This window comes from Lissotriton vulgaris, chromosome 4_1 (genome assembly GCF_964263255.1).
Source record: "Lissotriton vulgaris chromosome 4_1, aLisVul1.2, whole genome shotgun sequence".
Taxonomy (NCBI): Eukaryota; Metazoa; Chordata; class Amphibia; order Caudata; family Salamandridae; genus Lissotriton; species Lissotriton vulgaris.
Window position 1 is genome coordinate 314434848 of NC_141691.1, and position 18433 is coordinate 314453280.

At 43.1% G+C, this 18433-nt stretch overlaps 1 protein-coding gene across 5 annotated transcripts in view; it reads right to left on the reverse strand.

The window, feature by feature from the left end:
- The window catches only part of ATP11C (ATPase phospholipid transporting 11C (ATP11C blood group)), an 828266-nt gene that overhangs the window by 495475 nt on the left and 314358 nt on the right, over positions 1-18433 (reverse strand). For all 5 annotated transcript variants that reach the window (XM_086918646.1, XM_086918644.1, XM_086918645.1 and 2 more), the window contains exon 3: positions 369-458. In XM_086918646.1, coding sequence (XP_086774772.1) covers positions 369-458 — 90 coding nt within the window. The remainder of the gene's footprint in view (positions 1-368; positions 459-18433) is intronic.

Below are 18433 nucleotides of genomic sequence, written 5' to 3' on the forward strand. Positions count from 1 at the left end.
GGGTCGCTGGCCTGAGAGCTCTAGACTGGCAAAGAGGATGGGAGGGGGGCCCCCTCCATGTAGTTTGCACTGGGGCCCCCTCAAGTTTCGTTACGCGACTGTCTGCGAGGGTTCGGAGAACATATGGGGCCAAAGTCAGAAACAAGCAGGCGAACCATATATAACACCAGTCATCTGACTAAAATGTACTTTCCGGGTAGACCCTTCTGAAGTTAAGGATTCATTCAAAGCTGTGACCCCTGATAACAGAGATAAGTGAATAGTGAGGACATCACTACATTATGCCTAGCTACGCTATTAAAACCTCACTGAAACCTGACCATTTCTAAACAGGTTTATTAGTTCTCACTTAAAACAGCTGTTCTTACCTGTACGAGGAAAATGATGAGAAAGTAAAAATTTGCAATTCTTCTGAACTGCTCAAAGAGGTTCTTCGGGATGAAGTTCCATATCGTATACTGCAGAAAAAGAGACGAGGGAAACACGTCAGCTTCGGAGTAACAAAGACTTGTTGACATTATCAGGGCCAGGTAAGGGCCTTGCAGAGCAGCGCCAACCTAGCAATGGCAAAGGGCAGCATTCAGGGGTACACGCTACCTAGGACAACTGACCACCCAAGCATCCTCGACTCTGGGCTAGCTAGGCTGTCTCGCTCTTACTCACAGGCGGTGGTGGGATACTGAAAACATGACGCACAATAGCACATTTGATACAGATGCATTAAAGTTAGATTGCACAGCCAAATAACAATACTTTATTACCAACTTTAGATGTGTAAATGTACGTACAGAAAAAAGAGGAGCAAAGTAGATCACACAAATCAAAAGAACAGCAAAACATCACATAAGAAATACAGTTACAGCGAAGGTATAATCAAGTTTCAGAGTGCCTGATTAAATGTTATGGGACCCTAATACATAGCTTTGATTCCCAATTCAGTATCAGCACTTGTTGTTACCTTAAAACATGGATGCGTTGTAAACCCTCGCAGGAGCTACAGCTATCTGGTTAATGGCCTGAAGCCATTAGGGGAGAAAGAGCTGATCTTAGTACTGTGCGGAAGTTTGTGTGCGGCTCCACCCGGAACAAAGAGCCCAGACACAGCCCTCAAGCTTCTGGGTCCAGGTAGAGCCCTAACCAGCCAGGCGCTGGACCTTGGCATCGCAAGCCTGGTTCTGGAGCATCCACCCGCCCCAACTGTGGCTTACCGCAACTTTTTGGCAACAGGCCAGTATTTACACATGGAACTGGGTTCTCACCACTCCGGAAGAAGGCTCGTAGGTACTGGAAAACAGGTGCAGGGGGGCCCAAACAAAGGAACAGACTAAAATGTTGGTAGAAGAGACTGAGCGTGCTCAGCAGGCAGTCCCACAACTAAGTTCACCAGTTCCCCTCCAAACAGGTCTTGGTTCTTTATTATAGCCTTATAGCGGGCTATACCGGCTATTAAAGGCCCGCTGAATCGTTAAGACAGCTGGACTTTAATAGCCGGTATAGCCCTGCTAGGAAGGGCTATATGGCTATTAGAACATTCTGCCACTAGAGGGCAGAATGTTCTAACAAATTAAACAAAGGGTTCGAAGCTCGAGGGGATATAAATCCCCTCGAGCTTCGAAAAGCCTTTGTAGAACATTGGAATGTTGCTTTGTGGGCCTTTACCAGCCCGTAGAAGCAGGGAGCACTGCATTGTCTGCAATGGAGCTCCCAACATTCCAATGTTCTAATAAATCGTAATAACTGCTTCTTGGAATGCAAAAAGAACAACTGATGGGCAGAATGCTCAACGATGTCATACGTTCATCGCAGTACAGAGATCTGGGCCTAAATCCACCGATTTGTTGCTCCCCATGCCATTCCAGTTTGAACCCAGCCAAATGCAAATCAGTCTTGACCCTGTGCTCAATGGGAACAGTCCAGCCCAAACTGCCAGGCTCTGCATTCCATCCATATTCTGTGTGTCTTTTGCTATCTTGCCCTAACTGCACTGGGTATGCCCAGACGTGGATCCTGGGCTCACCGTGCCAGTGGATTCAAGCTCGCCTGCTGATGAGAGGGGATGCCAGAAACCGGTCCCAGGATGCTGGGTTCTGGCCCAGGGAGGACCTGGCTTGGCAGTTCGGGCTGGACTGTTCCCATGAAGCACAGGGTCAAGACTAATGTGGGTCTAAACTGGGGTGGCATGGTGAGCAAAAGAACGATGGATTTAACCCAGATCTCTTGACTGGGGGTGAATGATTGATTTTCTCCGCATTCAGTTTATTATCTTTGTGTCTTTTGCTTCTTGGAAAGGGCAGTTTCTCCATAAGACGTAACAATATTAAAGCAATGCCTGAAAATGGCCTTTAACGAGGAGATCATCATCAAGCAAAATTCTGTGCTCGAACTCGCCTGCAAGTGTGACAGTCCAGATTATTCCATGTCCCCAAAGCTAAAGGGATGGCTGGGGAGGCAGGTATTAGTAACGTTTAATGTATATTATATTCATAATCAAAAGTTGTTCTGCTCCTCTCTAAATTACATGAGCAGCGCCACCATGTGGCAGACTGTCATAAGTGTGGTGTTGACAATTAAGTGCCTGTGCCAGCAGCGGAAACCAATTAAGTGCTGGTGCGGAACACAGGAAACCACCGGCTCAAATTAAGCACTGCCAGGAATGGACGGTAATGGCTGGCAGTGCAGCAGCAGCTCAGTCTCATCTCGATGCTTTTCACAAATCAGTACTGGGGCCAAACATGTTTCACAAAATAAAAGCATCCTGCTTACTTATGATGGAAACCTTATATAGGGGGAGTTCGGGGACAAAAAAATACCGAATTCAGGAACTGATCAAAGAAAAGTAGCTACTTTAACACTCTCCAAAATTTTGAACAGTAACATTCAGACTGCCGATCAAGAAACATACTCGGCTGCTGCAGAGATTTAGATTGTTATTTATACAAATGTGATGCATGGAATCAAAAACATCTGGATGAAGGCATAGGAATATTCTAACCTTAGGTAACACAATGCCATTAGGTGGCTTAAAACAGGGTTATTTGGGCATGCTACTCAGAGTGGAGCCTTACAAGAAGGGTAAACGTGCATCAGTCTAAGGACATCCTGACCTCGGAACCCAGATTCCCAAAAAACATCACAGTAGCAGCTGTATTAACCAGGGCCGCTGGGATTATGCGATTCTGCGGCTGAATCATTTTCTCTAGTTATGAATGTGTTGCACCTGTCACATAATCATTTTATGTCTAAATTGCAGATTTTAGCAAAAAAATAATTTCTAACTCAAACGGAGGAATGGTTACTAATAACGCTACCACACATGTTGCCACACAGCGGCAGGCCCTTTTTGTCACGCATGTATTTAGGTGTTAAACTCCCATTAAGGATATGAAACCTTTGTACATACCGTATTAACGTGTAAAAATGACAAATTAATGAATACTGCTTCCAAATGTGCCACATTATGCTGAATAATTTGCTTTTCATTGCCACATCATTTAGTTAAACATGCCACATAATTTTGTCCAAACCCGCCACATAATTCTAGCAGCACTAGTATGAACATCAGTGGTGTGTTACAACGGTACTCCTCGAACTTTGTTTCAATTGTACCCATTTATTCATTTAATTATTCAGATCGACTTAAACTATAATGAAGTTCTGTGTACAAGCTGATCTGCCACTAAATGAAGCCTCACCCTCCTATTCGGTAACCCAAGTGTGGCACGAGACATTTTCCATATAGATCGAAACCTTCAGAAAAATAATGTTTGAACATATAATTAGGTGTAGTTCACAGTAAGATATAAATAACTGCCATATACGAGTCAAATGATTTACTTTTGTCAGCACACTGGATCCATATATTTCTCTGGCATGGTCGTGACTTGTCCCAGGTATCAAAGGGGGCACTTATAGAAACACCATCAGTGGGTACAAATGCAGAATTAAAACATACATCATAGGATCTACAGAGGGCCGAACCATAGTTCAAATGTAGGCAAAGGAAAGACTTGAATTATAAATCGAACTGATAATCTTCAAAAGACTCCAAATCTTGACTTAATGACAGTATTTGGCGAAGAGGCTGTAACAGACCATTCCACTAGGGGAGGTAGGTAAGAAGATCCCAGGACTATGGTAGGCCAAAGAAAGTGCAGCCACACGGGTGGGGGCACCTCTGTACCAGGCTTCCGGCAAAGCTACTACAAGGGGCGGCCTTAGGCATGTGCAAGCTGTGCACCTGCACAGGGCGGCCAAACCCCAGGGGCCACCGCGCCAATATATATCCTTAATATAATAATCCTCTGAGGATGGATGCATATTTGTGTGGCGGCCCCTGGCAGGGATTTGGCGGCCTCCGGCTCTTTTCCACTTCCAAACACCCTGAAACCCCCCACCCCCTCTTCACTGGCCTCCGCGGCTGGGTTCCTCCGGGGGCCCCTCTACCTAGGTTCCCTGCCCAGGGCCGCCTAGAGCCTAGAGCCATCCCTGCTACTACCTGCTGTTCTCTGCGTCCCGAGTCAATGGCGCTCCCAGGAGCAGGCAGTCACGAGCACAAGACTCGAACTGCAACCATGAAAGAAATCCCTAGGAGGCCCCAGGTTACAAAGACTTCACACGCTCTCAGTCACTCCTCTTTCAGATCCATGCCTGCTTCTTTCAAAGGGTGATCCTCTAACAGGCCAGCCAATGAAACGAGGAGACAGGGATTAGGATCTATGCTGCGTCTTTGCTAGCACTTGGAGCCAGCAATATCTCTGCTGAGGCAGCAACTGCTGGATTCAGTAGTGCTCTATGCAGTGGCGGCTGGCAAATATAGAAAGTGATGAGGAGTGAACAAAGTCTTTGATAGTGACTGAGCAAGACAGGAAACAGAATGAGCGAAGTTGACAAGCCACATATAGCATGGGCATTACAAGAGACCGCCCTTTTAGTTCATTAGTCGCATTCATAACAGGTGGGGGTGCATGTTTTCTAAGTTGAAGGCAATGTTGCCAACCAATGCCCACAGACATGCTCACCGTGCATGGGAATTTGGCAAAAAATGGAGGTGCCCCAAGTTCACATGCAGAGTGTATGTGAGTTGCTTTGTTTCACTCCCACAGTCAAGTACCGCACATCAGTCGGAGACTCTCACACTTCTTCTTGCCTCCCCTTATAGTAGAAAAAAAGGAGAAGGGGGGCATACATCTTCTTATAGAGCCTGGGCAACAACAGAATCAAGAAAGAGCTCTATTAGGATAATTTTAACTAAAGATATATCAAAGATAACTTATTGCTGCTTATCTATATGTCGAATTAATCGAACGGCCGAGTAAATGATTCGTTTTTTAAGATTATATATGAAGAAACACCAAAGCATCATTGTATTGCAGTCAAGAAGGAAACTGACAAATGGAAGCATACAAACCTTTTTTACTTTTTAAGATTTCTGCACCAACATTGTAGCAACCCTATAGACAAATATTGTATTAGATAATCTAGAAACTGCTTTAAAGCTGTATATTTAAACAATCATCACATATTCAAAGTACAATCTTTATTCAGTGTACGTTATACAAGTAAAGACAGACAAATCAATTATTCAAAGGAAAAATAGTCCTGTCACCACTCACCAGGTAAGAACGCCTGACTACATAAGTCCTGATAATCGAATATACGAACAATTGTTTCTAGCTGGTTAAAGTAATGGTCTACAATACAGATAGAACTGTATTTTAATTGCTACTGGGATAGGAGCAAATTCACACTGATGGACATACACCTCACTTATCTTGTGGTCCTCCAGGTCACCCCTGCCCCTCCACCCCCAATTCCCTTCGGATAGGGCAAGATCATCCTCGTACATACTGGGGCACCGGCACACTGAGCCCTGCTCACCCACTCCTTCTCGGATATTCATTCCTTGTGCCGCAACAGCTTGGTTTTCTTTTTATTCACATACTTTTACCTCCTGGCCCGCGGTCTTCGAACCATGGGGAACATACCACTGTTATGCATTGACAATAGCTCTGCCTCGGCTGAGTAGGCGATCATTCTACTGGGACAAGCTAAAATCAGTTACCACCTCTATGACAACGATACTCAACTATACTACAAGATCAAATCCCACAATTACATCCTTCACCTCAATGATACCCTGACTAGAGTCCAAGCCTGGTTCCATCTTAATCATCTCAAACTGAATCCTTAAAAAGCTGAAATCATCCTTTTCACTCCCAAAAACAATTCCCTTCCCATTCAACTCTGGATCAATGGTATCAAAGCACTTAATTGCTCCCTCACCACCTCTAATGATGTCAAATCCCTAGGCATCAGAATCTTAATCTCATCTCCCCCACATTAAAAATGCAGCCAAAAGTGCTCTTTTCACCCTTCATCACCTCAAAAAAATTAAACCTGTTATTCCAGCTGATGATTTCAAAATCGTTGTCCAATCTCTTGTCCTTTCCAGGATTGACTATGGTAACGCCACACTTGCTGGCACCCCTAAAATCCATCTCGCACCGATTAAATCTGTTCTCAACCTAGCTGCCAGACTTATTTCAGACTGTAAAAGATTTGACCACATCTCTCCCATCCTCAAAAATCTCAATTGGCTCCCAATAGAAGGACGATCCACCAACAAGATTGCTTGTATCACGCACAAAGCTCTTCATAAGGCATTTCTTAAGCGCACAGCTTCCCCAACAGGGTGTCCCAGCGTTATAGCAGACAGAGAGCGTGGCCACAGCCAAGCTGAAACTAGTCCTGGCAACTAAATAGCCAGGTTTTGAGAGATTTGCGAAACACAGGTTCCGACTGAATGAGGCACAGGTGAATGGGAAGTTTGTTCCAACATTGAGTGCCACTCACCTCAAATGATTACCTCCAGATCCGGCTTTTTGGAATCTGGCGGTGACAAGCAAGTGTTGAGTGTTGGACCGTAGAGATCTGGATTGACCATATTGGCGAAGTCTCCTTCTGAGATAAGCTAGCCCTAAACCTTTGCCTGCTGGAAAGGCTAGTGTCAGGGCCTTAAATTCAAAATGCTTAGCGATGAGGTGCCAGTGTAGTTATCGCAGAAAGGGGGAAATGTGTTGTCTAAGCGGAACGCGGCAGACTAAACGGGCTGCAGCATTTTGTACTCTCTGAAGTCTGCGGAGCAGTCCTAAGGAGAGACCCATGTATAATCCATTCGCATAGTCCAGATGTGAAGTTATCAGAGCATGGACCTCAATTTCACGAGTAGGGTTGGGCAGGTAGGTAATACATTTTCTAATAATTTTGATTTTACCAAAACAGCCAGCTGCGACTGTTTGCACCTGCACCCCAAGGGATAGCTGTTTGTCCCATTTAACTTCCAAATTATTGACCAATTCCTTTCCGGAGTGGAGCCGTGCCCAGTTCCTCAGGCCACCACAGATTAGAGGAAAGAGGGGAGGGTTGATTAAAAAATGAGATCTCGGTCTTATCTGCGTTAAGTTACAAGAACTTGCGGTCCATTCAGGCCGCAATGTTCTTAAGACGCACTTTGAGTGGATCAAAGGTGGTGACAGATACCGCATTAAAGGTGAACAATAGCTGACTATCGTCAGCGTAAGATATAATTTTGATCCCGGTTTTAGAGATCAGCTCTGCCAGCGGGGTTAAGTAAACATTAAAAAGAAGCAGGCTCAGGGCAGAACCCTATGGCACACCCCATTTAAGAGGTTTAACAGGAGACGTAAAAGGGTGGGTCCGGACCTGTTGTTTACGGTCGGAGAGAAAGGATGTTAACCAGGTCAATACTGTGCCCTGAATCCCTATGGACTTTAGTCAATTCAGAAGGATAGGATGAGAGACGGTGTCAAATGCTGCAGACAAGTCTAACAGCACTAACATCGCCTTTGAACCTCAATCTACCACCCAGTGTATCGAATCTGCCATTTCGATTAATGCTGATTCCGTACTATAGCCAGACCGAAAGCCGGACTGAGAATCATGAAGAAGGTTATTAGACTCAATGAAGCCACCAAGTTGCTGATAAGCTAGCTTCTCTAAGACCTTCAGAGGGGCGGGCAGTAGAGAGATGGGTCTGTAATTACAAGGGACTTATGGATCTGCAATGACTTTTTTTTAGGATAGGCTTGAGAAAGGCAGGTTTCCAAGCTATCGGATAGATTCCCAATCTGAATGATAGATTCCAGATGGAATTAAGGTGAGGGTTAAGGAATCCCGCAAGTACTTTATATTGTTTAGCTGGCCAAGTGTCACTTAGGGAGCCAGATTTGCACGTCTGTAGTTCCAGGAGAGATGCTTCCTCCGATATGTCTGCAAACTCTGAGAGTACTGAGCCCGGGGCCTTCTCCAGATCCTGGTCAACAGAACTCTGGGGTTCTTCCCAGGGTTCAAGAAAGGAAGCATAGCGCACATCTTTTAGCTTAGGTAAGAAGGTTCTCATGAGAACTTTCCTCCATGTTACTAATATATGAAACATTGTTTTACTACATAGCGGCGAGGATGTATATCGTGGGAATCGAGTGAAGAAGTGTCCGAAATTGACGACACCATTGGATGAGTGGTTTCCATTTGAGGAGAATTATTAGCATTTGCTAAAATTTCATTACATTATTGCGTGATTTTATATTAATGAGTGATCCTAGCTAGTGAGAGAGCCCCTTCTTTCCTTAGAGACTTGACTTGAGAGTCTTGACACTTGAGACTTGATCTCTTATGACTCTGTAGAGAGTCACTTCTTATTCAAGCTCTTCATTAACGATAGCTACTGCTTGAAGGTGACTTTATTCTTGACCTTATTCAAACTCTTTTCTGATCAATGCTACTGCAAAGATAATTCTTTTCATTACTGATATTTTGGCGGATGCTGCTGCAACGGTAGGGAACTCAGCTGAGTTTCCAGGATGACTCTTTATGGGAAGTTCTACTTTGCTATTTTCCGCAAAGGAACTCTTCATGGATTCTATTCAGGGTAGATTAGGCTCTTAGCCCCAATTTACCTTTATGGAACACTCAGTATTGATTCATGCTGTCACTAATCAATTTTTTATTTTGAGATTTCTGTAAACTGAACTAATCTGAACAAGGATGACAAAAACCTCTCATCATTGACTAAATATTAAGAATCAGACAGTTGATGATTTATTCATGACTTGTATTCTCCTTCCAGCTCCATTCAAAGACAGTGGCAAAGGTCCATTGACCTGAAAGGAAGACGTCAGGAAATTCGCTTGACAAAATCTGTAAGTTGGGGTGTTAGGTCTTAATGACCCTTTGGAAACCCTCCTAGGATTTCCCAGAGTTTCTGGGAGGAGAGTTATGGTTCACACCCCGAATGGAGCATTAAAAATAGTACCCAAGCTTGATAAAAATAATACCCAATTCCAGTTTCCAGTGTCCAGATCCCGACGGTGGGGAGAAGGCATTGCTGTATTAGCAGATGTGGTATTGAAGATGTGATTATTAATAGAATGAAAATGTTGTGGTAGAGCGTATTGTGGTTTTGAGTGGTTTTTCTTCTTTTCAGGTGTATGAGAGGGAGATAGAGACATTGTGTTGTTTAAAAGGAGGAGTTGAGTTTCAGGCTCATTGAAGTTGAAAGATCCCGGGATAGTAATAAATGTTTAAACTTGTTTGCAGGTGAATTAGATGTGGAGTGTAAGTTCCCATTGCTTCCATGGGTAACAATAGGGAAAAGCTGTTGTCTTTGATTAATCTTAGTTAATGTACTGGAAGCTTATTGTGCAAACGGTGCCTTGAGACCCTCACGGGTGAGAAGCCACACTTTACAAACCTTGATTGATTTAAACAGTTGAAGCTGCATTGATTTGTGAGAATTTTTGCTGATCGAGAAGTCACTTGAGTGTGTAGAATATTCTTGAGTTGTTGTGAACTTAATTTCCTTTAGAAAGAACAAACAAGAACTTGTTTTACAAAGATATTGGAAGGTTGTGTGGGAATGCGAAGAAATTATAAAGGAGGGCGAGTGGCTGTGAGAAGTGCGTCATAGTCACAGTGTTTCACGCTGGGATTGGATGGTTGTGTACTTTCGTGCTGTCATTGGCTAGTGGATATATCGGTGTCACACTGTATATGGACATTGTCGGTTTGAGTTCTGCCTTTCGGATTTGGTAAAGAATTACATGAAATCAAAAGCGGTCATTTAATTGGTGAACGAAAATTTGATGTATACGGAACTAAATCAAAACATTTAGTTTTAGGTGAAAATTTGAAAGGTCAATTGTCATTATGAAATGTTTAAAGTATTTAAAGAAATTTGTCTGGAGAGATGTCGCTATTCCTAAAGGCAAAGGTGAGGAGGCACCTCCTGAGGGTACTCCGCATTCATTATGACTATTGAACATGATGTTTGTAGCTTCGACAATGGAGCAGGATTATGGAATTGATGGTGCTTTAGGTTTGCAGAGATATGGTATATTCAATACCAGAATCCTAGATCATCTGAAGGGAAAATTGTATGAGATGAAGCCACCATCTCGACCCATGCAATATGAAGATTTTAATATTTGAGAAAAGGTTGTGAGGGAAAAAAGAAGCAGAGTAATATCAGAGAAGGTCAGGAAGAACAATGCAGAATTATGCCAGTGCTCTTTGGGATGAGGAACAGCGCAGAAGGGGGAAAGGTATAATTGAAGGAACCAGATTATATCCGGTTCTCACATTAAAGGGTATGAAAAAGAGTAAATATACTGCTAAGCAAGAGGGCAAATGAGTCAGATACTGATTTGGGGGACGAGATATTAGAACAGATGTTGTCTTCCCGACCACCACAACCTGAAAAATATTTCGACCCAGACAAGTCAAGTGCTAGTACCAGTCGGACCATAGCTACAGCTCTAGTGGATTCAGATCCACTTCCTATTGAACAACCCTAACAGGTTTTACAAATTGCTCTACCAGTTGTGAACACCAGCTGTGGTCACCATTGATAATGTTCCCGTTTCATCTCGAGTGGTTGCTTGTGCACCACCCCAAATTGAGAGAAGGCCAGAAGTCTTAACGACACCAGTTGTTGGAAATGTACCGACATACCAGAATGCACAGTTAGTTCTGTGGAGACCCCCACACATTTTGCAGGCTCTATAGATGGAGGATGGACTCTAGTCTTTACGACTCCCTTAACTAAAAATGATTTAATTTGTAATGGAGATTGATATTAACCAGCATAGACTGAAGAGATTTCTGGAGAAATAAGGATAGCAGTTACAGAGCCCCCAAAAGAATCAAAGACAAGAAAGGACAGATCATTGGATATTCCTAAATTAAAAATATAGCTGCTATGATTCATAACAAATTAGCAGAGATATCGAAAAGGTATGATGAGGATCTTACTAACATAAATCTGCACCGTAGTTACAGGGTTGAATTGTATGATAAGGTAACAGAAAAATTAGGATTATAGGAATGCTTTTGCACATTACTGAACTAGTCAAATACATATGCAGTTGGAAGGATGTGGAGAAGTTGGACATGGATAGGCCAAGAAACACGAAAAGAAAAAAGTGGGAAACAGACTTCACGCAAGAAGAGTTGGATAAAGCAGCAGCATATCCATTGAGGGAAGTAGTTAGAGGTACTTGCGTACATATGCCATGGAATTGAGGGGATTTGAGGGCATTTACAAGCAATTTTTCAAAATTGAGAGGCTAGCCGGTGCAGTGATACGCACAAATTGAAAGGTTTATAAAGATTTTGACGGTGATGTGGAGAGATTTCGATACGTTTCTCGACATTGTGGTGCCAGCGAATTTATGGCCCGAGTTTACTGTAGCCGTACAATGCCCGAAAGGAAAATCTCCTAAAAAGAGAGGAATTGGCGCACCTTCACCATTGATGATGGAAACATATGAAGTGGTTTTGACTTTTAAAGGAAAAATTCTTCCCATGGATACTGATTGGTTAAAGATTAAAAGAATTACACAAGAGCCGAAGGAGACAGTTCTTGAGTACTATGAAAGGTTACTGCAGGAGTTTAGCAAACAGAATAAGATGATGGACGGCGTGCTGAAACTTTTCAGACACTTACACCCAGTCACATATCTGGGTTAAATCCATCACGTTCTTCGGCTCAGTAAGCCATCCCAGTTCGGACCCAGCCATAGGCAAATCAGTCTTAACCCGGCTCCTAATGGGAACAGTCCTTCCCGAACTACCAGCCCAGGTCCTTCCTGGACTGGAAACAAGCATCCCGGGACCGGTTTCGGGGTATCAGCCCTCTCTAAGCAGGCTGGCTAGCAGTGGCAAAGTGATCAATGGACCTTGGTCTGGGTATACCATGGTCATCTAGGGCTACCATAACAAACACAATAAGAGGATGGACAGAGTTCTGAAATGTTTCAGACACTCATCCCCAGTCACAGATCTGGGTTAAAGCCATCATCGTTCTGCTCACTAAGCCACCCCAGTTTGGACCAAGTCATATGCAAATAAGACATTAACAAAATGTTGAATGATATTTTGCAGGAAGTAAAAATAGAGCACAGGGAAAATGTGGGGTTATAAAAAATAAATGAACAGAAGCGATGCCCACCCACATTGAATGAATGAATGAATATGAATTTAATAAAGCGCAAACTTTGCCCAAAGGCGTCAAGGCACTGCGGAAGAGGCCAGCAGTCGAGGTATGTGAAAGGCTCACCATGATTAGATGGTGAAAAGCCAAGTCTTCAGGGCCTTGCAGAAGAGAGAGTGAGACTCTTGTCCAGAGATTGAGAGTGGGAGACAATTCCAGAGCTTAGCAGCAGCAAGAGAGAAAGCTCCCCCCCCTCCCCAATCTGGCTCTCCTGAACGTAGGAACTACCAACACATGTGTACAGGCAAATCTTACCTGCTTGGTGGAAACATTGTTGAAAGAGCCTTTGCATTGCACAAGCACCCTCAGTTACTCCACCTAGAATATCTTTACAAAAGCCAATCAAAAATATAACCAAAGTTAAAAGTTTCGCAAATGTTTTGGCTCTACACGGAACACCAGGAAAAGACAAAGGGGCCATAACAGTTCAATTAGAAACGCAGCACGAATCTCAAAAAAACATACAGGAAAATTATGAGGGAAGGACCGATCCTGACAAAAAGGGACAGGAAAAGACAAAGGAAAACCCGTAAAATACATAAAGAAAGGCAACAACAAATTATAAGCAACCCATTCTCACAAAAAAAAACAAGAGCCAGACACTGCTCAGCGGGTGAAAAGCCAGATAACCTAGTTACATCTGTCCCAGCTCTAGACGAAAGTCAGAAATAAGAGCTTTCACCAAACAGAGCGATGCACACACAAAAGGCACCAACACCAAGCAAAGGCAGAGGACAGAGGACACACGACTACCAACAGCAGACATACCAACAACTGCACAGAACCCAATTTCAACAACTGTCGACAACCCGGTGCAGATAAAACATCATTCCTCAACAGAGAACCCTAAAGCCAGTTCATAGAAAAGAGACGCTTAGTCACAAACTGGATATCAAGCTATGTTTAAGGAGGAGGTTCATTACATTTGGTAGGCCAAGCCCCAAATTCAAGATACAAAGCAGAACGATCCTCTCCTGGAACAAGTTCGGATACGACCTAAAACACAGGGCGATTTGTCCCTGGGGCACCTAGAGTAGCCCAATCTATAAACCTCGTGTCAATTCCAAATTGTTATTCTAAAGGAGCGTTTCACACTTAGAATAGAGGGGAAATTATCAAATTAATAAAGGAAATAAGTGCGTTGGTGCATATTAACTCATCACACCTAACTTCAAAAGAATTTAAACCTCATCCCTGCCAAAGGAATAGAGAAGCAACCCTACATATGTGGGTTACAAGCGAGATAGTGCACCAAGTGCTGGAACCGCAGGAGCGTCTTCAATACTGGGGATAGAACGATGGAAGATAGAACCATCACAATAGCTGGGCTCCCACAGATAAGTCTGTCAACAACCTAGGCCCAGGTAGGGCTCGGTCTACTGGATCAGAGAACAGTCACAGGGTGCAAATGGGAGCGTTGGGAGCAGAACCTCCCTTTTTTCAGTTGGAAAAATTACCACTAGTGAAATCAACATCCAACGACAGTCCCAGACAGGTCTAACTGCCATCAGCATTTAAAGAAAAAGCTGGAATGGTCTTGGCTACATCAAGCCTTAAACTCTAGCTGGTCTTTATGTCAATAAACCCAGGCAAGAGAACAATGACAAAGCTATGCTCCTGGAATGTACATGGATTTGGAAAAATACAGTAACAAAGAAACACAATGATATTTCTCCAAAATTTCGATCTCATCTTTTTACAAGAAACATGGCGCCTAAACACAACACCAATAGTAGGCTACATGGAACATCACCCCGCCGCTGACAGAAATTCAAACTATGGGCATTCAAAGGAGGGTCTTTCTACACACATATCTACAAAATATAACTGGCCACATGAAACAATTGATTTAGGTGTTGAATGGGTACAGGCAACCAAAATAGAAGTACAACCCCAAATGACGCCCATGTAGTCACTACTTATGCTGAATGTGTGTATTGAGCCAAGTAAATTCAGGAAGTCAGGAAAGATGCCAACCCGGGTTGACCTAATAAAGTCACTACAACAATTTACATCAACATTCGCACTTCATCATTTCAGGGAACTTTTATACCAATCTCAATCAGAAGCATAAAAACAATGTCTAAAGGTCTACAGATAGTGAATAGCACCTCAATTGAGGGTACCCCGGCAGCAATAACCTTCCTCATTGGGAGGAGTCGATCAAACATTGAACTATACATTAATGATTAAAGAAGCATTAATTTACTTAAATTCATTCAAAATCATTCCTTGTTCGGAAAGTGACCATTTCCTGCAAGCCTTTCAGATTAGAATGCAACCTTCCAAAATGAAGCACAATGAGCGGTCTATCTTCACTGCCTACGAGTTGTAATATACAAAGACTAAAATGGCATGGCTCGGACACAGAAAAATTATGGTTGTGGTGTACAATAACATAGACAAAACACAGCCGTGAGGTGCCCAATAAGGCTTGGGCAAGTCATTAGGATTCTATTGTCAAAATTTCCAGTCAATTCAGCTCCACACTTAAAGAACGAAGGAAGCCAAGCTACACGGGTCCCAGAAAGGCAGAACTGGTACGCCAGGGAGTTGTGGGATCTAAAAAAACAAATTACTAAAGAAGTGCAAGAATAAGGAAACAAATCTGAAAAATCCCAACTTCGGAAGATGAGGTCAAGAATGTTGGAAGGCAATAAAGAAACATCAAGAAGAAATATGGATTAAACTCCTCATGACTAGCAAACTACCAAATGGTAAAGAATTTTGGGATGTGATAAATAGCCTAGTATCTGAACAACTAGACATTAAAATGTTGGAATCTCAGAAGAGGCTTAGGTGTCTAATATCCACACTATGTACTCCAGACCAGCAAGCAAACAGCCAACGGATACCCGCATAACAATCCAAGGCCTGTAATGACACAGCATGAGTCAGCTGGAGGGAGCCAGGAGGTGAAACAAAGTACCGCAACCTACAGCAAACAGCTGTGTAATCTTGAAATACAACGCTTACTCATACTCCAATTAGACAATGTGGAGGCTTTAAAAGATGAGAAGTGCCTAGAGAAGATCTTAAAGACGTTGTAGGAAGCGGGAGCACCGTGTCTTAAAGGACTTCCAAATATGCTTTTTAAGTATGATGTTACTTTCTGGGCTGGTGATTTAAGACCTTTCTTTAATCAAATCTTCCAGTCGAACAATTTCCACCATCATGGAAAGGGAACGTACTCCATCTCATTGTATTTAAAAACAGTTTTAAATGCACTACTCAAGAACTCACAATACCAAATTGTGAAGCCATGTTTTTATCATTATAACTTACACACAAGTTCACATTATCAGGCGGCTTAGTGTACCGCTCACCGGCTATGCAAGGAATTGGTGTACACTGCTCCTGGATCTACTTGCACCCTACATCCTGGGATGCTTGCATTTTGTATTATTGGGTGACCTGAAATTCCATTTTGAGGACATCTCATGCTGTTTTGGTCAGACCTAAACTGAGAACCTCAAAGTCCTAAGCCTGGATCTAAGTAATACTGCATCTACACATAAAGCGGAACATCTTCTAGATCCGATCTTGGCCAATATACAACCGCTGGATTCAGCTACCCCTCTATCACTGACATGGTCGGATCATTATGCAGTACTCTTAGCGGTCTGAACAGGCTACAGTCTGACCAGAATGAGGGGCAGGACACGGATTAGGACCAGGGCTTGGTCAAAACTGGACACAGTAGGCCTCAACAGCCAACTGAGTCTAATCCAAGTGGCCGAGTTAGACCAGCCTAGGATCGACGAATGACTATGAGATGCGCTGGACATAGTTTTGCTAGCTAAAATCAGCCATCCAGTCAGAATTCATCCTCAGGCCCCTTGGTTCACTGAGGCATTACATGTGAAAAAATCACGGTGTAATGGTCTAGAGCAGTGTTTCCCAAACTGGGGTCCGCGGACCCCCAGGGGTCCGTGGCACATTCCCAGGGGGTCCGTAGGCAGCAGTTTTAAAAGCACAGAAAAGTTTCTTGTATAATTAGCAGAGTTCAGGCAACAATAAAAGTGTCAAAATAATGCCAGTGATTAATGTACCTGCTGGAGAGAGAGGAGAGTTTTGTTCAGTGGCACATTTGACTTAATTAATGTAGCACAGAGGGTTATTGTGCCTACTGCAAAGAACATTTAACATGCATTTTAAAAAGCAGATTTTATGTGCCTAGGTCAGTGGTTACTGCTTTTGTCACAGAGATTATTTTGTTACTGTGCACTTCATAAGTGACAATCGTAATCTAGCAGAGGGACCGATAAGCTGCCATCAAGGAGCTACTTGCAAACTGCATGGTAGATTTACATGTATGATTCATTGTCTCTATATTTGTGTGATTTAAATTGCTCTGACATCCTACAATGGTATGAGAGATGCTATAAAAGAAAGGAAATACATGTAACAGAGGGGGTATTCCTTCCATATAAAATACTAAGGGCCAGATGTGCGACCCGTTTTTATATGCGTAAACGGGTTCGTGAACCCGTTTGCGCATGTAAAAACCTATTGGGCCACGTACATAGCCTATTTCGCGAGTCACAATTTTTTTGCGACTTGCTAAATAGGTTTTGCAACTTGCTTTTTGGAAGGGGCATTCCCTTCCAAATAGTGAGTCTCAAAACCATGTACGAATGTTTTGCGACTACAATTGCGGTCACAAAACACTTGCAATTATCACCTACTTCAAGTAGATAGTAATGCAGTCGCAAATGGGAAGGGGTCCCAGGGGACCCCTTCCCCTTTGCAAATGCATGCAAAATTATTTTTTAAGGGCAGGCAGAGGTCCCAGGGACCACTGCCTGCTCTTAAAAAATGGAACCGAAACGTTTCATTTTCTTTTTTTTTTTTTTAAATGCATGGAAAACGGGCTGCATTTTTGTTTTAAACTTCTTTATTTAAAAGCAGTCCCAGACATGGTGGACTGCTGAGCCCAGCAGGCCACCATCCCTGGGAGGGCTGGCAAATTGCGAGAGGCTCATTATTATTAATGAGCCTCGCAGTTTGCGACCCCATTGGGAATCCCAAACAGTGTTAAACACACTGTTGTACATTTCATTTAGCGACCCGCAATTTGCCACTCGCAATGGGTCGCCAATTGCGAGGTGCTAAATAAAATGGTCGTACATCTGGCCCCAAAATCCTTAGTACTTTGAGTATTTGATTTGTGTGCACACGTGTTTTTTTTAATTACTGTTTTAATATTTGAAATTTAACTCACACAGATTGCTGGGGGGTCCCCGGCTTCCATTGGTGACTCAATGGGGGTCCTAAGTAGTCAAAAGTTTGGGAACCACTGGTCTAGAGAGGTCCTGGAGACTGACCTACAATTAGGAGAGTAAATGCATATGTAAAAATGCACTGAGAAAGTATCATGGTCACCGTAGAGATGCCCAGAGGACTTTTTATTCAGTGCAAATTACTTCTGGTCAAAACTGTCTGAAAATGTTCTTTAGATCAAGGATTTCTCTGATCCTAGTAGGATCTCATCAGTGCAAATATTTGTCCAACCTTAATGTGAGGAACTGGTGCTTTTCTTTGTTAAAAAGATATTAGATAATCAGATTTCTCTAAAGATAGGAGGTAAGGAGGCTTCTCAGCCAAGTACATTTGTGGGTTCTCCAACCAATGGAGAATCACCTGGGTCATAATTGACTCAAGTGAGTCTGGAATTGAAGGCTTGGGACTTGATGGACCTGCCTTTGTTTTTGGAATTTCTGTCATCAATAAGGTCTGGCTTTCTGATAGATCCTCTTCCCCCTGCCAAGCTCAGCACCTTAGGTTCAGCCATTCTTAAACTTTTGTTGGGCTCATTAACTCTTCCTTAATGAAGGGACATGTGCCACAGGTATGGAAACATGC